Raw genomic sequence first — 21,799 nt, 5'->3', positions numbered from 1 at the left:
TCACTCTGGAAAATATCCTTCCCATCTAGTCAGTCATGTAACTTGAGTAAGATTGTGTCCATCCTCAAACCTTTCTGAGGGTTCTCAATAGTTAATCCAAACATATAACCTAGTGATTGCTTCAGGGACAGTTAAGGATGGTAGATTATATTATTTTGACAAGTATTCACACCCTCATACCCACATGCAAGGATTCTTCTGCATATCAGTGATGTTCAGCTTGGTCATGTAATATGTTTTGGCCAATGCCAATGGTATGTGAAGAGTGATGATCTATGCCACATCCAAACGATTACTTTAAATGTCCTGTCTGTTAGAGAATGGGTGTTATCAGTCAGGATTTAAAAGGGGAACAGTTACTATGAGTTTTGTAAAATGAGGAATTTATTTTAAGAATTAGAACTTACATAGTGGAAAGAGATGAAGAATCGAAGATATAGACATAGATTTTGAGTATCAGAGAAGTCATTAATGAAGCTCAGAAGTTAAGTACATCTGGCCATAGAAGGGGAAGTTTGTGGGGAGGTCTTTTGCCATGTGCATCTACAACCAAACGTTTACTGGTGAGTTTGACACCACTATTGCACAACAAGATGACATTCAGAAAGGATACTTAAATGCAGAGCAAAACAGAGCAAGAGTAAATTAGAGTACACCCAGTTTATCCATAACTAGTCTATCTGTATTGAGTACATAAAGTTTTGACTCCCTCATCTATCCATCCTGGTATCTTACTTTGATGTTCTTCAGAGAGTAATGGCCACAGTTTCACTTCTGCTTTGCAGATATAAAGCAAAATCTTCTTCTGGCCCACTCTAGTATGGAGCTTTAGAGGGAAGTAGATTCTGGAAAACAGTTCTCAGCTTAACAGATGGATAGTACAAGGCACTACAATGGGTATTTGCCAAAATGGGACTACTCCTTCAACCTGGATCAGAATAAAGAATACATGGAGTGGAACTACAGCTAAATAGAGCTTCAGACAACCAGCAGCTCTTATATAACATGAACAAGAGAAATATTAAGTCATTGAGATGTTGAAGTTGTTTGTAATTACAGCACACTTGAATCATAGGGAAGTTGATACTGGAAGTGAGGGGCTGCCCAAACCCAAAGCCAAAAATATATATCATTTCTTCTATTGTTAGCTAGGGAAGAAACATGAATCTGGAAAAGAGTGACCTGTGTTTTCAATATTTCATAAAATGTACAATGGATAACTTGGGAGACAAATAATGACATAATAAATTGTCCTAGTCACTCCAGGAATGCATGGGAAAAAAGAGACATAATTAGAGACTGTCATACAGAGTGAAGTAAGACAGAAAGAGAAAAACAAAAACCATATGCTAACACATATATATGGAATCTAAAAAAAAGAAGAAGAAGAAAATGGTCAGAAGAACCTAGGGGCAAGATGGGAATAAAGATGCAGACCTACTAGAGAATGGACTTGAGGATACGGGGAGGGGGAAGGGTAAGCTGGGACAAAGTGAGAGAGTGGCATTAACATATATACACTACCAAATGTAAAATAGATAGCTAGTGGGAAGCAGCCGCATAGCACAGGGAGATCAGCTCTGTGCTTTGTGACCACCTAGAGGGGTGGGATGGGGAGAGTGGGAGGGAGGCAGATGCAAGAGGGAAGAGATATGGGGACATATGTATATGTATAAGTGATTCACTTTGTTATAAAGCAGAAACTAACACACCATTGTAAAGCAATTATACTCCAATAAAGATGTTAAAAAAAAACGATTGGAATGGAAGAATTAAAACTCTCTATATGTAGAACATCACAGGACATTTCTAAAATACTATTGGAATTAGGTCAAATTAGCAAACCCACAGGGTAGAAGGCCAATATGAAAATAATAGTATTTTAAAATACTGCAACTAAGAAATAGAAAATGAAATAAAAATATAGAATCATTTCCAATAAAATAAAAAGATATAAAATGTGTAAGATTAAACAAAAGATATTCAAGACCTGTGAACTGAAAACTACTAATCATTGCTGAGAGAAGTGAAAGAAAACACAAACAAAGGAAGAGATATACCAAATTCATAGATTGGAAACCTCAGCATTATCAAGATGTCCATTCTCCCTCAATTCATCTGAAGAGTCAAGGGAATAACAATAAAAATTCTAGCAGATCCTTTTTGTCCTTTTGGTAAAAATTTGAATGATAGTTTTAAATTTACATGAAAGTGCCAAGGACCTAGAATAGCTAAAACAATCTTTACAAAGAAAAAAAAAATGGAGTAGTATTTCTGCTTGACCTATAAGTTGATGGAATAGAAGAGCAATTCCAGAATTAGACCCACACATGGTATATTAACTGATTTTCAACAAAGTTACCAAGGTAGGTCTTTGTAAGAAACGATAATTTTCAACAAGTGATGCTGAGACAACTGAATAGCTGAATTAAAAAAAAACAAAAACAAAACCTTGACTTAGTGCTTTACACAGAATACATTCGCTATAGGCTATAGAAATAAATGAAAAGGCAAAATAAATATAGTTCTAAAAAAAAATAGTAGAGATTCTTTATAACCTTGGAGTAGGCAGATTCCTTTGGTCACATAAAGCACTAAACATTAAAAACTGATAAATTGGGCTTTGGTAGAATTAAACCGATATAGCCTTTAAAAAATACCATTCTATTTATATTATAGCACTCTATATTATTTGTAATATATATGTTATATTCTACCTATTATTTTTAGTAGCCAAAACTTAAAAAAATACAAATTTTAATCCATAAAGGAGTTGATAAACAAATTGTTATATTCATACAGTGGAATACTACTCAGCAATAATAAGGGGTGAATAATTGAAACATCATAAAGATATGTAACAACACAGATGAATCTTTAAAACAAGCTTAGGGGCAGAAGCCAGACACAAAAAGTTGATACTGTATGATGAGGATTGGCAAAATTTTTCTGTAAAGATTGTAAATACTTTAGGTTTTTTGAGTCACATGGTCTCTATGGAAAGAGTTGCTAGAATGCTGTTGACCCCTTCTTTCACCTTGAAGAGGCTCTTTCCTCCTTATGTAAGCCCTAGAGGGGCTTCAAAGAGACAAATTGAAGAATTTCACCTGTGTCTCCAGTTGGCTGAATGAATATAGTTTCATATCTGCACCTGAGAAGGCCCAGAGATAAGAGACTGTGGCTGGGGAGCGGCTCTCATAATAGAACAATGAGACATAGTAGCTTTGGGAACTTTGTATGCCCAGAGTTATTCCAGGCCAAGGATGATCCATTTTCCAGGAAAAATGTAAGCTTTTGTTCAAGAGGAATGAGGTGACCCCCAAATAAAATCTTTTTTATAAAATCTTGAACAAAGGGCATTCACCCACAGGATGAAGAGCCTCGGTGAAGGCAACTGCTAGTGAGAGTCCCCAGCAATGGAAGTGCTTTGAAGAACCCATAAGTAAGCTCCGGTAGAAAGAATTTTTTTTTTTGCATTGGCAAGCCTAAGGGAAACCAACACCAAATTGTATCTGCGCCAGTCAAGGGAGGTTTTTTTTCCCTTTGCCTCTTTTTCTTCCCCTGTTTCAATCCTGAAGGCCTAGATACAGCCTATGGAGTGGGAACGCAGAAATGAGAGCCTCAGATGGAAAAAAATAAGAAACTGACCACATCACCTTTTCTATTGTGACATCCAGCCTGAAAGCAGGCCCACTTTGAAAATTCAAGATATTTAGACTGTAGATATATTTTTTTAAGTTATTGAGTTTGTGGATTTGTGAACCTCTTGCAAAAACCTTGCCCAGTTCCAAAGATCTGTGGCCTATAGGTTGGGAATCACCTCTTTGAAGAATCTGTATTTTAGTTTAATCCAAAGGGCTGACTTTCTAGTCATTTTTTAAGTAAATCAAAATGCTTTAAACCCTCTTGCCTCTTCAGCCTTATCTCCTACTCTACCTTGTCATTTCTTGGACATATCAGAACCATTTAAGCCCCCCTATAGCTCTATTCTTCTCTCTCTTGCTATTCTGTTAAATACTTCTTCAGATCCCCTTAAGCAGTTCTTTGCTGTTCCCTGTATTCATCTTGTACTTACTTTTTTGCCCTTTTGTCATACCTTTTGAGGGTCTGTTGAAGTACTCTCTACCTTTTGAAACCCTACCCATCTTTCATGGCCTATTTCAAATGTTACTTCCTTCATAAATGATTTTTATTATTCAGTCAGAATTCTGAATTCTCTCTTCTTTGAAACCTATTACCACATTATGGCTTGTAGTATTTAACATGTTCTGTGTTGTAGTAGAACTAGTTTGGTTTTTTATTTTTAATTAGTAAACTAACATATGCATGCTTTCTTTAAAATTCCAACAATATAATAGTAAAAAGTATAAATAAATCTACCTTACTTGGGTACTCACCCTCATCCCTATTTCCACTCCACAGTGTAATATTGTGGAAACTTGGATGTTTATTCAGGTTCCATATTTATTAAATAGTCCCACATAGTCACAAGGTTGATAGGAGGATTAATTGAGATAATCTATAAAAAAAATACATAACACAGTACCTGAAATATAGTGATTACTCGATCTTAGTTATTTTTATTATTATGCTTATGTTATTGTTAACATCCTTTCAGATTGTTCCCTATACATTTATAAATTTTTTAATAGCATGCATATCTTTATGTATATGCACATAATGTTTCTTTTTGAAAATATAACAATACAAACAACCTATATATCATGGGCACATTGCCATCCCTTTGTCATCCATTGTCAGACATGGAACTTTACTGTTCTGATGCTTTCCTGTAAAAATGTTGTGTTGAATCTACTTTTATATTTTTCTTTCTGTTTAAATATTTCTGAAGGATAGATTCTGAGTAAGAATTTGTTATTTCAAAACATGTAATTATTTTAGATTTTGATAGGTACTGTGAAACGTTACCTGTTGATGCCTATTTCACTATACCTCTACCAGCATTGGGTATTGGGTATTTTATTTATTTTTTGGATGAATTGCGTGGAAAAATGATATCCCATTACTATTTTAATTTGCAATTCTCTGATCACTGGCAAGTCTAAGGATCTTCTATATATTTCTTTTTCTGCAAATTACCTCTCTGTTTAATTTTCCCAGTTTTAAATAGGGTTGTTTTCTTTTCCCTGTATCTGGAGTATAGTCCCACATTATCTAGTACAGCTGTGTATCAGCACCATCTTATTAAGTTTTATAAGAAAATCTCTATGGATTTTAATTATAATTAGGTGGATTTATAAAATATATAAAGTATAATGGGGAGAATTAACTTTTTGGTAATACTGAGTCTTGCTATCCAGATTCAGAGATTCTCTATTACTCATCTATTACTTAACACCATGCCATTGAATATTGCCTAGCATTCTTTTTTTTTTTTTTAAATTTATTTATTTTATTTATTAATTTTTGGCTGTGTTGAATCTTCGTTGCTGCGCATGGGCTTTCTCTAGTTGCAGCGAGCGGGGGCCACTCTTCATTGTGGTGTGAGGGCCTCTCGTTGCGGTGGCTTCTCTTGTTGCAGAGCATGGGCTCTAGGTGCGTGGGCTTCAGTAGTTGTGGCTCACAGGCTCAGCCGCTCTGTGGCATGTGGGATCTTCCCGGCCCAGGGCCCGAACCCATGTCCCCTGCATTGAAGGCAGATTCCCAACCACTGCACCACCAGGGAAGCCCCTTGCCTAGCATTCTTGATTACCTGAATTGTATGAAGTGCTGTATGTCCTGGCTTCTATATGTGTATGTCTGCATGTGTGTGTGTGTGTGTTTCTAATTTGGAAAATTCAGTTATTTGAGCTCTCCTCTTCTTTTGTTTGAAGAGAAGGAGGATAAGAAGATATTAAATTTTAAATGTTGGAAACAATGCTTTTTTAAGGCTTCTAACTTTCCCTCCAAAATTAGAATGGGGGAAAAGATAAATTTGGTGAGTATGAGTGTGAGAGAACATTATTGGTGTAACAATTTTAACTTTGGCATGATTTTAAATGAAAATATGGCTGTTCCTTTGGCGTCTACATCACTTGTATAATAAAGGTTCAGCGACTCAATATGGCTGTGTACTATGGAAATATGAAGTTCTGAAATCTCATTTCTCCTTTCCATTGTTTATGTGTGTAAAAAACTTATAATAAAATTGAATAAATGTGATAATGTTCTATATATAAAAACCATTTCAATAACCCTGTTACATTACGAAAGCACAAATATCATTTTAGTGACATCTAAATATTTTGAAGCCTCCTCTCCTTAAGTTTTGATGGCTACTTGAGGAAACAATTGTAATAGTAATAGTTAGATGTTTTCCATCTTTTTTGTAGAAGGTGAAAGATCTAATCTCAAGATACAGCATAAATGACTTCGAATTGACAACAGGAGGAATTTCCTTGCCAATGAAAGGATGATTCTCATGAAGGGGTTTCTGAGCACCTCTGCTCCTGGCAAAAGAGCTTGCAAATATACTATTTGGAAGCACACGTTTTCTTTGACTAATTTTATGGGGATCCCCATAAACCAAACAACTAGATCAGAGCAGAAGGATGAATATTTTCATAAAAACCTTCACAATTTGGGTATGTTTGATAACTGGCCCTTCTTTATCAGATCACCAACTTTAACAAAACTTGGATAGTTACAGGTTGGGAAATTTCATAAATAAATAAAAGCTGCATCACACTAACCTAGAGTCTGGAATGGCTTAAAATATTTCCTTTGATATGATTCCCAAATTCTATATAAAAGTAAAGTAATAGTGCAGAAATAAAACATAATGTGGCATGTCTAGAACTTTTATAACTAGCCTGACTTTGAAACTGAGTGAAATGAGTAAGAGATCAAAACTTTAATGATTTTAGTTTTTCTCTTATTTTTTTTTCTTTTGAGAAGTCTGATGTTCTGTGGGGAAATTAGAACAATCTACACTTTAAAATAAAATCATATCTTTACTCAAGTATATAATATTGATCCATCTCATAGTAAGGTTCATAGGTACTATGAGATGGATTTTTATTTTTATTTTTTATAGCATTAGTCAAAGTAGTTTAGAAACAGTTGGCTAGGACTGTGCTGAAAAATTAGGAGAGGAGCAATTCTGAATATAATAATAATAAAAGATATATTTTTTAACCTCTTTATTAGAGTATAATTGCTTTACAATGGTATGTTAGTTTCTGCTTTAAAACAAAGTGAATCAGCTATACATATACATATATCCCCATATCTCCTCCCTCTTGCATCTCCCTCCCACTCTCCCTATCCTACCCCTCTAAGTCACAGAGCACCAAGCTGATCTCCCTGTGCTGTGTGGCTGCTTCCCACTAGCTATATGTTTTACATTTGATAGTGTATATATGTCCATGCCACTCTCTCACTTCGTCTCAGCTTACCCTTCCCCCTCCCCGTGTCCTCAAGTCCATTCTCTACATCTGTGTCTTTATTCCAGGCCTTCCCCTAGGTTCTTCAAAACCTTTTTTTTAAAGATTCCATATACATGTGTTAGCATATGGTATTTGTTTTTCTCTTTCTGACTGACTTCACTCTGTATGACAGACTCTAGGTCCATCCGCCTCACTACAAATAACTCAGTTTCATTTCTTTTTATGGCTGATTATTATTCCATTGTATATATGTGCCACATCTCCTTGATCCATTCATATGTCAGTGGACACTTAGGTTGCTTCCATGTCCTGGCGACTGTAAATAATGCAGCAATGAACATTGTGGTACATGACTCTTTTTGAATTATGGCTTTCTCAGGGTATGTGCCCAGGAGTGATATTGCTGGGTCGTATGGTAGTTCTATTTTTAGTTTATTAAGGAACCTCCATACTGTTCTCCATAGTGGCTGTATCAATTTACATTCACACCAACGGTGCAAGAGGGTTCCCTTTTCTCCACACCCTCTCCAGCCATTTATTGTTTGTAGATTTTTTGATGATGGCCATTCTGACGGATGTGAGGTGATACCTCATTGTAGTTTTGATTTGCATTTCTCTAATGATTAGTTTTGTTGAGCATCCTAACATGGGTTTGTTGGCAATCTGTATATCTTCTTTGGAGAAATGTCTATTTAGGTCTTCTGCCCATTTTTGGATTGGGTTGCTTGTTCATTTGATATTGCAGTGCATGAGCTGCTTGTATATTTTGGAGATTAATCCTTTGTCAGTTGCTTCATTTGCAAATATCTTCTCCCATTCTGAGGGCTGTCTTTGTCTTGTTTATGTTTTCCTTTGCTGTACAAAAGCTTTTAAGTTTCATTAGGTCCCATTTGTTTATTTTTGTTTTTATTTCCATTTCTCTAGGAGGTGGGTCGAAAAGGATCTTGCTGTGATTTATGTCATAAAGTGTTCTGCCTATGTTTTCCTCTAAGAGTTTTATAGTGTCTGGCCTTACATTTAGGTCTTTAATCCATTTTGAGTCTATTTTTGTGTATGGTGTTAGGGAGTGTTCTAATTTCATTCTTTTACATGTAGCTGTCCAGTTTTCCCAGCACCACTTATTGAAGAGACTGTCTTTTCTCCATTGTATATCCTTGCCTCCTTTGTCATAGATTAGTTGACCTTAGGTGTGTGGATTTATCTCTGGGTTTTCTATCCTGTTCCATTGATCCGTATTTCTGTTTTTGTGCCAGTACCATATTGCCTTGATTACTGAAGCTTTGTAGTATAGTCTGAAGTCAGGGAGTCTGAGTCCTCCAACTCTGTCTTTTTCCCTTAAGACTGCTTTGACTATTTGGGGTCTTTTGTGTCTCTATACAAATTTTAAGATTTTTTGTTCTAGTTCTGTAAAAAATGCCATTGGTAATTTGATAGGGATTGCATTGAATCTGTAGATTGCTTTGGGTAGTATAGTCATTTTCACAATATTGATTCTTCCAATCCAAGAACATGGTATACCTCTCCATCTGTTGGTATCATCTTTAATTTCTTTCATCAGTGTCTTATAGTTTTCTGCATGCAGGTCTTTTGTCTCCCTAGGTAGGTTTCTTCCTAGGTATTTTATTCTTTTTGTTGCAATGGTAAATGGGAGTGTTTCCATAATTTCTCTTTCAGATTTTTAATCATTTGTGTATAGGAATGCAAGAGATTTCTGTGCATTAATTTTGTATCCTGCAGCTTTACCAAATTCATTGATTAGCTCTAGTAGTTTTCTGGTGGCATCTTTAGGATTCTCTATGTATACTATCATGTCATCTGCAAACAGTGACAGTTTTACTTCTTCTTTTCCAATTTGTATTCCTTTTATTTCTTTTTCTTCTCTGATTGCTGTGGCTATGACTTCCAAAACTATGTTTAATAATAGTGGTGAGAGTGGACAACCTTGTCTTGTTCCTGATCTTAGAGGAAATGGTTACAGTTTTTCACCATTGAGAACGATGTTGGCTGTGGGTTTGTCATGTCTGGCCTTTATTATGTTGAGGTAAGTTCCCTCTATGCCTACTTTCTAGAGTGTTTTTTTTTTATCATAAATGGGTGTTGAATTTTGTTGAAAGCTTTTTCTGCATCTATTGAGATGATCATATGGTTTTTATTCTCCAATTTGTTAATATGGTGTATCACATTGATTGATATGTGTATATTGAAGAATCCTTGCATACCTGGGATAAACCCCAGTTGACCATGGTGTATGATCCTTTTAATGTGCTGTGGGATTCTGTTTGCTAGGATTTTGTTGAGGATTTTTGCATCTAGGTTCATCACTGATATTGGCCTGTAGTTTTCTTTTCTTGTGACATCTTTGTCTGGTTTTGGTATCAGGGTGATGGTGGCCTCGTAGAATGAGTTTGGGAGTGTTCCTTGCTCTGCTACATTTTGGAAGAGTTTGAGAAGGATAGGTGTTAGCTCTTCTCTAAATGTTTGGTCGAATTCGCCTGTGAAGCCATCTGGTCCTGGGCTTTAGTTTGTTGGAAGATTTTTAATCACAGTTTCAATTTCAGTGCTTGTGATTGGTCTGTTTATATTTTCTGTTTCTTCCTGGTTCAGTCTAAGAAGGTTGTGGTTTTCTAAGAATTTGTTCATTTCTTCCAGGTTGTCCATTTTTTTGGTGTATAGTTGCTTGGAGTAATCTCTCATGATCCTTTGTATTTCTGCAGTGTTGCTTGTTACTTATTTTTCATTTCAAATTCTATTGATTTGAGTCTTCTCTCTTTTTTTCTTGATGAGTCTCACTAATGGTTTATCAATTTTGTTTATCTTCTCAAAGAACCAGCTTTTAGTTTTATTGATCTTTGCTATCGTTTCCTTCATTTCTTTTTCATTTATTTCTGATCTGATCTTTATGATATCTTTCATTTTGCTATCTTTGGGGTTTTTTGGTTCTAATAAAAGATATTATTAAATGAAATATTATAGAGTATATTCTTCAGTTCAGTATGAATCTGCAGTAAAGTATTGCTACATATTATGATAGAACAAAACTTTATCAAATACCTTCCTTTCCCTGGGCATAAATGTTCTTTCTTTTAATATAGCAGATTGTGTGTTTAGGAGGTGGAGCTGGCAGTGGGTAATTCCAAAGAGAGGGAAATAAAAAATCAAATTGATTTGGTGTTATAAAATACTGTTGACATTGAATTTTGTATTAAATTTCTCTTCCTATGCCTTTTCAGGAGGGTCATTTCTAAGAAGATTGCATTGTTTGGGCATGGGCAAACTGAAGTATCTAATTACCCTCTGGAATGATCCAATTAGAATTTTTGACTGGGTCTCTTTTCGCAAGAAGCTACTCTCTCAGATCTTGAACTGAAATCAATGATTTCCCTTGCTTGTATAACACTAGCTATACCAGTGGCTCTTAAACTTGAGCATACATCAGAATCACCGGGGCAGCTTGTTAAACTACAGACTCAGGGGCTCTACAGCAGGAGTAAGTGATTTAGTAGATGAGGGGGAGAGCCCAGTGACTTGAATAGCTATCAGTTCTCAGGTGATGCTGATAGAGTAGCTTTGCACACCGTTGGTTTATATACCTTGTTTGGCTTGTAGCATTTGCTTTCTCCTCTTCTTCAAACCTCAAGGTACCTGCTTCTGAACCTAATGGTTTGGAATTTCTTTGTATTTTCATCTTCAGGACCAATGGAAAGCTAAGCAGGAGGTGTATACTAATCCTGTCCTCAAAAAGTCGATGTTAAGTCCACTACGATTCTCAATTTGGCTGACCTGTGCTCCAGTTCCAAAGGTAGCTTTAAAATTCTTTATTTCTCTGAAGTGTACCAGGTCTCTTCCTCCACAGTCTTCTTAATGTTTTTTTTTGTTATTATTTTGTTCTCAGTGATAGACTCCTAGTGTATCTCCTGCTTCCTCTAATAGATTTTATAAGTTTTACCCAGATGAATTTTCCACAACACTGCTTTGCCTATATCACTCTTTCCTGAGTGATTAAATGAAATAACATATATGAATGTTTAAAAATTTGAATGCCTCATTTAAATTGTCATTATGCTTAAAATCCTGCAATTGCTCCCAATGCTTAGAAACATTCCCCAGCTATTGACCTATGAGCTAGGAAGGTGATAAAATTTTCCAGAGTGAACCCACTCTTTTCCCTATCTCTTAGGTCTTGTTGTAGTTGTTGTTCAGATTGTTTCCTCCACCCAAGGAATTTAGATTATTTCCTTGTTCATATTGGAACTAAGGTTTGGAAATGTGGGTTAAAAACAAACGTCTAAATACTGAACGTGAAATCTGTCTCCCTCTACTTTGCCTTTTACCTAATTCTCTCTTTCTATTCTCTTCTCTGGAGAGGCTGGGTTTTGTTCTCTTCCGGACACATTTCTAAATCATTGTACACCACCTTCATGCTGCATGAGGTTCACTCTTGAATTTCATTCTTTAATTTACCCAGCTTCTAATCTTTCTTTAAACTACTGCACAATCCTCTACCCTGTAGCCCCAGTGGAGTTTTTCCTGAGCTTCCCCAAACTCCAAAAACGTCTTCCTCCACAGCTGTGCCATGTTCTTCTCATGCAGTCCTTCAGGACTTAGCATCTTAAATGTTTCTTTATATTCTCTGTATCCAGTAGAGTGAAACTTTGTGTCCTTTACAAGTTAGAGCTTCTGTGACTGCTATTGTAGTTGATGTGTCTTTATAAATAATGTTTGGTAGTGATTTTAAAAAATATTCTAAGTAAACAAAGCAACAGTGAGGTGGCATCCTATTGAAATAGAAAATGAGAGCCAAAATTTTGGGCTTTTGTATGCAAAGTTCTCAGTTGGTGCTGTAGTAAGTTTGAAATGGAAGAAGACTAAGAGAATAGCTTATGTTAATATTCTTTTTATTGACTCAGGAGATTGGGTTAGTGTTGATGTGGTGTGACCACCCTGACATCTAGATATCAAGCTGGTGATAAGTGAAGCAGGCATGATGTCTTACACAACCTTCCTCATGACTTTCTCAGGCTAATATTACAGGAGTTACAAGTTATGTACATTTCCTTTGAAATTTCCTGTAATACAAGAAACAGTTTTACTTGATATGCGCCTATGATTTCTCTTTCTTATTTTATCTTATCACTTCTGGTTGGGGAACTGCTAACTGTGGTACTCCAAGGACAATGGTGCTTCAAGGACAAAGGACGACCGTGCCTGAAAAAGTTTCAGCCTTACACCGCCTACTGGACTCTTAATAGCCCTCCCCACCATGTTGCGATGGTTAAGAAATTCCTGAGCCCACCTGGGAGACGCCCACCTGGGCAACAGGACCTGTCCCAAATAAGGAAAGGCATACGCCCTGTCCCACTCCCACCCTATAGAAGGAAGGTATATGTGCCTTGACCAGTCAGTAAACGAAAATTTCACCTAGGACCATTCTTTTGTTTTCTGCCTATAAAAACTGATCAATAGCACATGTTCGGGCTCTACTTTTCCAGACTACTAGGAAGTCGGCCCGCTTTTCTGGCAACGACCCCTCCCTCTCATAAATTCTATCTTCTTTACATTCTGCCTTGTGTCTGGAAATTCATTTCCAACCTGCATTTGGACCACGACACTAACTATATTATTTTAATGGTTATGACTCATTTTTATTATTTACATTCTTAAATATTCATATATCATTAGAACACTAAAAAAAAAAAAAAAACCCTAATTTATATTTAGTTAAAATTTACTCTTGAGTTTAAATTAAGATCTTAATAAAAACTGCTTTTCTCTGTCTCAATTTTGCATCTTTTTTTTCAACTTAGGGTTGATTCCTATTATTCATTAGTGTTTTCACTATAAAATTTCTCTATTGCCTTTTTCTTTTGAATGGTAAGAATGAGCTGGTTGTATTAAGTGTGGATGATTATTTTTCTACTTTTACCTCATTAAAATGTAATGAGAATCAAGAGGAGAAGTGAATGAGAGACAAGTTGGGCAGTGCTCTAATAGTGTAGATTGGGGGGCATCCATATTGACAGATGGTTTAACTAGTTAGACTGACTTGACTTGTCAAATTAGGTGGTAAAGAAAGAAGCAAATTTCAGAAAGGGTTAGTGTAGTTTTTCTTGGTGGTCAAACCTAACTATGAGGCCACAAAGTTCAATCACTATGAATGTAACACTTTCAGGAATAGGTGAACAACTGCATTTAGGGATTTCCTTTTGTTTGTCAAGGGGAGTAAGAAAATCAATTGTTAGCTTTCCCTTCCTCCCCTCCTCCCCTCTCCCGTGTTTAGTGTTGTATGTGAAAAGGCTGCAATTTTGGCAGTAATATGTATGATCAGTCTCAATTACTGGTCTGAATATTACTCTGTCCAAATCTTGAACATTCTGAAGGAATATGTGTCACTCTTAATCAAAGCTCTTAGTCCCAAAAAAGAATAAGATAATGATAAGAAAAGTACTGCTAAATTTATCTCACAACCTAGCATTTTAGAATCTCTTCTTAAAGTCAGCCATAAGCAGAGAATATCTCAGCAGTAAGATATTCTATAATACTGCATTTCCTTACATATAAATAGAAATATGTAAAGGTTTTATGATTTCATTGTTTCAGATGTGTTTGAATATCTAAGTAGACTATTAGAAGTCAATGTTACTTTTTAAATCAGTGATTCCCTTGAACACAGCATATCCCATTCACTATGGCTGTAACTTCTTGGTAAAAGTCGCTAGACACTGTGTAAAAGGAATACCAACAAATGGCCAGTGTTCATGGACTTAACTTTTATGCAGCATATTTTATGTAGTTCTGACATGTTCAGGCTCAGCTTACTAAATTCATTGATACCTGCAAGGTGCTATTTGTTCAAGTTCAAATAAGGTTCCAGTTAGCCTATTTCCCATAAACCCTTTCTAAATAATTCCCTACCCAAGCTATCCTGGTGTGCTTTTGACGTGGCTGTATACTTTCCAGCCTGAAACAAAATTATAAGGAAGGGGAAAACCAGAGGGTTATAAGTGTTATAAGACTATTTTTGTCTGTTTTATGAATGCTTATTTCTTTAGTAATAAGTAGAATGATTTGGAAAATACAATATCTTGTTATTTTCAGATTCTAAAGCTCTATGATTCTTTGACCTCGTATATTGTGAAAAGTGTTATGCATATTAAACATTTAGTTTTGAAAACAAATTTATTCAAGCAAAGAAAATAATTGACTCATGAATATAAAAAGAGTGACCTGTGAAGACAAATGGAATTTTTTATTTTTCAGTGAGGCTTCAGTTTTTAATTTGAAAATTGAAGTAATTTGCGATCTTATTGAATAAATGCATTTCAATGAACTGTAAAGTGAATGCATCTAAATATATTGATTTATCCACATTTATATATTTTATACATTAGTAACCTGTAAGGATAAACACAATAAATATTCCAAAATACTTGGTTTTTTCCTAAAATGAGTTTTATTACAAGAATGAGAAGGTATTAATCTTAATATTATTATAGAAAATGTTTCCCAAGGGATATTTCTAGACATGTATTTAAAAAAGAATAAATTGACTATTGACCTGGCATAAGGTTTGGCTTAGTAGCTTAATTGTGGGAATGTATTTTCCAAACTTTGAGATCTATAAGATAGCCACATGAATCTGTATTCTTGCTTGGGCTCATAGTTCTTTACCTCTGTCTTTGTTCCTTTTCCCTCTGTATTAGTCTACTCAAGCTGTCATAAAATATCACAGGCTGGGTGTTGTGGAAAACAAAACCAGATACTTATTTGCTCACAGTTTCAGAGGCTAGAAGTCCAACATAAAGTTCTGGCACCTTTGGTTTCTGGTGAAGGATCTCTTCCTGACTTGCAGAAGGCCAGCTTCCTTCTGTGTCCTCACATGGCCCTTCCTTGGTGTGTTTGCATGGGGATGGAGAGAAAGATCTCTGCTGTCTCCTCTCAAAAGGACACTAATCCTATTGGATCAGGGCCCCACCTTTATGACCTCATTTAACCTTAATTATTTCCTTAGAGATACCATCTCTAAATACAGCCACACAGGGTTAGGGCTTCAATACATGAATACTGGGGAGATACAAACCTTCAGTCTATAACACCCTTTTATTTCTCTTTCTCAGACAATAGGTCTTTCATTTCATGCTCTGTGACCATATAATTTCCCTTTGCAGCTTCATGTGGTGTGTTGCTTCCTTCCTTCTGGTTTTTCCACTGCTGAATTGTACCAGGCTGCAACTCACACTCTAAATGTATAGGTGCTGCTTTACAGGGCACCTTCAATACCCTTAACATTTTTAGGAGCCTACTCTCACGTTCTCATAGAATCTCTTTTCTTTTTCCTACTCTCTATTTTCTTGTGGTTGGAGAGAAAGCTTCTCTCTGGGTATGGTAGAAAGAATGATGGGTACTTCCTCCTCTCCATGGTGTCTGGGTCTTAATCCCAAGAACCTGTGAATATGTTGCTACATGGCAGTAGGGAATTAAATTACAGGCGAAGTAAAGCTCGCTCAGCAGTTGATTTTGAAAGTAGATTATCCTGAATATTTGTCTAGGCCTAATGTAATTACAAGATCCATTTAGAATTCAGAAGAGAAAGTCAGAGTCAGAGATGTGAAGATGCTGTGATGCTGGATCTGAAGATTGCTGAAGGGGTCACAGAAGTGTAGGTGACCTCCGGCAGCTAAAATAGGCAAGGAAATTGATTGTCTTTAATGCCTCCAGAAGGAATGCAGCCCCATCAAGACCTTAGTTCTAGCCCAGTGAAACCCATATCAGACTTTGAACCTCTAGATCTGCAAGATTATAAAGCGTTTTGGATTTTAAGCCAGTAAGTTTGTTGTAATTTTTTACAGAAGCAGTAGGAAATAAACACATTGGGGAACCCAGAAGGCCAATAGATATGGTTGCTAAATGATCAGGTCCCTGGTTTACTATCAATCTGGATGGGAGCAGCTTCTTAATCTGCAATTCCTAAACACAAAACTTTTTAGAAATATCTCTCTCGAGAACCACATCCCATCTTAGAAGGTAACCAGTGTTATTTTCAAGTCTTATTCCTGGTTGTTTACTATCCCTAGTGGCCAGCAGAATCTACTTTCTGCTTCCCAGAAGCTCCTGGCTGTTTGGTATAATACATGCCATACATGGAATTGTTGCTTTAGTTAAGAATTTCTCGTGTGTGGTCTGGATCATCCTCATGAGAATAACTTGGGGTCCTCTACCCAAGACTTGCTGAATCAGTATCTCTGGGGTTGGGGCTCTGGAGTCGACATGTTTAATGAACATTTCAAGTGATTTTAATATCCACTAACATTTGAGATAAATTTTTCTCACTTATAATGATATTTATGAGAATAGTTTTCACAAATGTCTTAGTTTTCACAATGTCAATCTAAAAGATTGTTTCACAGTAAAATAATTCTACATGGATATATATACCTAGAAACAAAATATTTGCTTCTGACTTCTAAATGATTATAAACTAGTGACCACATGTCTCTGAGAAACTCTTTCCATCAAGCTTATATCTTTATACAATATCTTACACATTAACTACCCAATGGCAGTTTTCCTTTTTGGCATTTTCAGGAAAGCCAACGGTTTTCACATTTGCCTTGTGGTTTACTTGCAAGTAAACCTTGTTTTTTATCATGTCATTCCTATACTACTTCCTACTGCTCTTTTGGAGTATAGGCATTGAAGTACAATGTGAGTCTCAACAGCTTTCAATATTTTTTATGATTAAAAATATCCAGTTCCTTAGTCCAGGGGGCCACAAACTATGGTCCACTACCTACTTTTATAAATAAAATTTTATTGAAACACAGCCACACTAATTCATTTATGTATTGCCTTTGGTTGCTTTTTGCTATAACCATAGAATTAAAGAGTTGTGACAGGGACATTATGGCTCACAAAGCCTAAAATATTTACTAACTGGCCTTTTTCAGAAAAGGTCTGCCAAACCCTGCCTTAGCCTGTCAATAATTCCTCTTTTTAAAATGTATTTCCTGTCTAATTTTTTTGCACTCAAATCTATGTTATGCTTTGTCTTCTGGGATACAAAGGATGGCTGTATTTTATATTTTGAAAGTTATAGGATTGCAAGGTGGTTAGCAAAATAAACTTTGAATTAGATAGAACAGAGAATCTTGAGCCCTGCCATTTACTGGCTGTGTGGCATTCAAATTCTCTGAACATCAGGTCTCTCATCTATGACTCATTAAATGAGTTCTTGCATATAAAATGTTTAGCACATTCCCTTTGCATGTGGTCTACCTTTGTGACCTTATTAAATTATCATGTTTAAAGTAGAGCCCTGGGGTCTTGGATGGTGAGCCTTGGTTTAACAGAAGATCACAAGGGAATTGAGATAGAGAAGTTTATTGCTTCCTGGAGAAGGTACATGGCATGCCTTAAGGGGCCGCATGGAGAGGTCAAGGCAGGATGCAGGCAGAGAGATGGCAGGACCTGGGGCACATGCCTTTAATAAAGTCCATAGCTGGAGTGCTTTGGGCTAAGTCCAGATTAATCAATTCAAACCAAAAGGAGTAGGGGCTTGATATGCTTCTTGAGTGTCCTATCTAAGGAGCACACCAAGGGAAGGCTTTGGGAGGCAGGGAAACTGTTTATCACAAGGGCCATTAGAGGATTCTTATTATGAACTTTCATTTACTTGTGACTCTGCAGGCTGTTTTCTAGGACATGTGCTCCAGGGAGGGGATAGTGTCCATTCAAATCCTCTGTAGGCTACTTGGTCACTTACAATGGAGCCAAGGAAGCAGTATTATAGAGTAGCTTATCTACACCCTCAACATTTACTTTTATTATTTTTAATGATTTATTGTGTCCAAGTAAAAATGAGGTGTATAATAAAGCCTATTTTAAAATGAGAGTTTTCTTTATATTTACCTTGGTATTCATGTATATATTACATATTTTCTGCATTATAGATATATCAATAGCTTCGGCTCTGATGTCAGTTCTACTAGATGCTGCAAACTTATACAAATTAGTGACTCTTCTGAGCCTCATTTTTCTTATTTATAGGATAGAGATCTTCTAGAATGATCATAACAGGGTTTTATGTTGTTTCTTTTGTATGAAAAATTGATAGTGCTTTAGCACAGTACTGAGTAATTAGTAGTTAATATGTGATCAATAATTATTGATTATTATAACCATTATAAGGATTTTTTATTAAGCAAATATTTATTGAAGATTTATTATTGGTGAGACTGAACTATTGGCCAGAAAATATCTTGGGGATATCAAAATGAACAAGATGTACTTTTTATCTTCAATGAGCTCACAATCTAGTGAGCCAAGTGTGTGTGTGTGTGTGTGTGTGTGTATGTGTGTGTATGTGGATAATTAGTTGCCATATGTTGTGACAAGTGTTATACATAATTAAGGCACCTAAGAATCACAGTCACGGCCCAATGAATGGAAGAGTTAACTCTATTTGCTTTGGAGATGATTAAGGGAGGTTTCCAGAGGACATGAACTTAACTCCGAATCTTGAAGTGTAAGTAAAGGTTTAACATAGTTGGATATTTAGGAACAGAACAGTTTCAGTTGGGGCAATAGTATGTGCAAAGCATAGAAAGAGAACAACATACTAAAGTCAAGGAAATGCAAGGCTGTTAAGTTGGCTGAGGTGTAAGTGACATTGGGGAGAGTTGGGATTTGAGGCTGGAGATGTGAGCTGAGGCCAGCTCATGGAAAATCTCTTAAAATAACACAGAAGAGTTTAGATTTTATACTGTAGGTGATGAGATATATTGAAAGGTTTTAAATTTTTTATTGTATTTTACATTAAGGTGTTTTGAACAGGAGTTTCAGAATCATGTTAGAATTTTTCACGATAATTATAACTGCCACTACAGCTACAATTATGTTCTTGGCATTCTTCATATTCAATCTGAAACTTTACAATGCGTCTTCTAAATAAGCATTATTTCCCTATTTGAAACCGAGGCTCCGATAAGTCAAAGGTCCATAGTAACAATAAGTAAGTGAAAGAGTAAGAAGACATAATCGGAATGTTTATTTTCAACTTCCTATTTTCATCACTACACATCGTACTCTTTCTAAGAATGCTCTGTCTGCAGTTTGTAGGATAAGAAAGAGATGAGATAGGGGATGAATCAGGAAAAGGAGAACTGTTAAGAATGTATTCAGTGTCACAAGAGGGAACAAGGGCATCTCCTCACTTCCCATTTCCCCTTTTTTACTGTCTTCTACTTCCTTCCTGGCACAGTCAGTACTGCAGCCAAAGACATGGAGCAAGGGGGGAGGACTGTGGAGCTAGATGAAGAATCAGTCCAGAGTTGAGGAGCTCCATGGATGCATGAGATGGCAGGCCTGGAAGAAGAGGACATGGGACCATGTGGGGCTGCTGCAGGGGGAGCAATGGGAGGAGATGGTTTATGTGTTGGAAGATGGGATACATCAGACAAATAAGTAAATTGAGCAAATGAATAAATATACTGAGTCAAGTTTCTCAATCCTGGAGGAGATATAATACAATCATGCATATGGGGAAGACTTGGAAGAACTCTTGGTTGTTAGATGATAGTATGGGGCATCAGGTAAACTCCTAGTATGCACATGTATTACATATGTGATATTATATAGTTGTAATTATATAGCTGCAATACAAATGTTTTCTCGTTCTGAGAGGGCTCAGAAACAATGATGTCTCAGGAGCAATGAGTGTCCCAAGTGGCCAGAATTTGCTTTCTAAGTATCATCCTCCCTTAAAGGAGAAATGGCTAATGACAGGTTGGGGCAGAGAAGGTCCAAGATGTGCCTTAAACATGTTATTCAAAAAAAGTAAGTCCTCAAAAATAAAATGTCTCAAAATGATAAAATAAACAGTTTTAAGGCACTCTCAATAGATGAATAGAAGGGGACTTGAGTATCAAAACAATGATAGTCATTAATTATTTTAATAAAACAAAACCTATTAATGTATGCTAATATATATTAATTAAGCAAGCAAGTAGGTCAATGGCAGAGCAATGGAAAGCTATTCCTCAGAGTTCAAGTAAGTGTTGGAAATAGAGAATCACCATTTGACAGCCATCAGATGAGATTGATTCAGTTGGAAATTGTCCATGGATGCTAAGGCTGGTAGGTAGAATTTGAGGAACAGGGTATTAATGTAATCTTGGAACACCTAATCCATTACAATACTAATACTAATCCATTACAATCAGGAAAATTGTGAATTTAAGGTGGAGAAAGATGTTAGACACCACTAAGACCAGGTCATCTGCATTGATACCATTTGGGACAGGTTGACATTGTGTGCTTCTTGATGTGATGTACCACAAAGAGCACAGCATCATTTCTGTGGTTTCCCTCCCAGTGCATGGTCTGAGTCTGGTCATGAAGACTCTGTAGATGCGCCCAGGCTAAAAACCATCCTACAGGCTATAAGACCTGTTCTCTTCAAAACTGTAAGAGTATGAAAGACTGAGAAGGACTCAGGAATTGTTCCAGATTGAAGGAGTCTATAATACACAATATCTAAGTATAAGCATATTTCTAGGATCTTAGACTAGCAAGAAAAGGGACATTGTGAGGTGTTTTATCTATTTCTGGGGGAAAGTGTTCCCCGTAACTTAGTGATATAAAGCAAAAGCCATTGTATTATATCTCATGATTTTTTTTAGGTCAGGAATTTGGCCAGGCTTACCTGAACAATTCTTCTGTGCAATGTGGTATTGAACGTTGGCAGGTGGGCAGAAATGGAGGGCCCAGTACAGCCTCAATCATACTTCTAAAGACTTGGCAGGGATGGTTGGAAGACTGGGCTCAGCTGGGGATTTCAGAGGGACAGCTTACCTGTGGCAGCTCCAGCATAGTGGTCTCAGGAAATCAGACTTCTTTATATGGCAGCTCAGGACATCACACACAGTACTGATGAGCAATCATTAATGTCAACTGATTCAAGGGTAGAGGAATTAGACAACACATCTTGATGGGAGAAATAGCAAAGTCATTGCGGTCATCTTTGGTCTACCACAGTGGTACAGTAAGCAAATTTGGAATGGGGTCTGAAAAGGTGGCAGTGTTATCAATGTTGAATAACTGATTAGGAGGGTTATATGGTAGTTCATATAGATGTGTGTTCTAGTTTTAAAGAAATACACACTGGAGTGTTTGAAGTATTTAAGGATAATGTGGTATTACATCTGCAGCTTACTCTCAAAAGGTTCTGGAAAGGACTTAGACATATTTGTGTGTATCTATGTACATGTATATATACATATTGTCTATGTGTATATACATATATGTATATATGTATATAGAGGGGGGCACAATGGGGCAAATGTGGTAAAATGTTAACAATTGGATATTATGGTTGAAGGTAATATGGGACTTCTGGCTACTTTTCTATATGTTTG

At 36.3% G+C, this 21,799-nt stretch overlaps 1 protein-coding gene and 2 long non-coding RNA genes across 8 annotated transcripts in view; 1 reads left to right on the top strand and 2 right to left on the bottom strand.

Annotated features, from left to right (window-relative positions):
* The window catches only part of TMTC2 (transmembrane O-mannosyltransferase targeting cadherins 2), an 874,097-nt gene that overhangs the window by 646,337 nt on the left and 205,961 nt on the right, over positions 1-21,799 (top strand). For 2 of the 6 annotated variants that reach the window (XM_082418932.1, XM_082418935.1), the window contains one exon: positions 11,080-11,383. The exons of 3 other annotated variants lie outside the window; for them this stretch is intronic. In XM_082418932.1, coding sequence (XP_082275058.1) covers positions 11,080-11,250 — 171 coding nt within the window. In that variant the 3' untranslated portion in view covers positions 11,251-11,383. Of the gene's footprint in view, positions 1-11,079; positions 11,384-21,799 lie in introns of those variants that run through there. One more of the 6 variants, XM_082418933.1, reaches the window with a different exon arrangement.
* Positions 1-21,799, bottom strand: part of LOC309640462 — a 263,908-nt gene that overhangs the window by 135,418 nt on the left and 106,691 nt on the right. The gene's annotated exons all lie outside the window — the stretch shown is intronic.
* Positions 72-8,589, bottom strand: LOC309640461. Its single transcript, XR_014252244.1, has 2 exons — positions 5,697-8,589; positions 72-5,377 (listed from the first exon to the last, which is right to left on the bottom strand). It is a non-coding gene; the product is annotated as an uncharacterized lncRNA (long non-coding RNA).

This window comes from Balaenoptera physalus, assembly GCF_965194825.1.
Source record: "Balaenoptera physalus genome assembly, chromosome: 13".
NCBI lineage: Eukaryota > Metazoa > Chordata > Mammalia > Artiodactyla > Balaenopteridae > Balaenoptera > Balaenoptera physalus.
The sequence above is the reverse complement of the archived record's forward strand: the minus strand, read 5'-3'. Positions and strand labels throughout refer to the sequence as shown.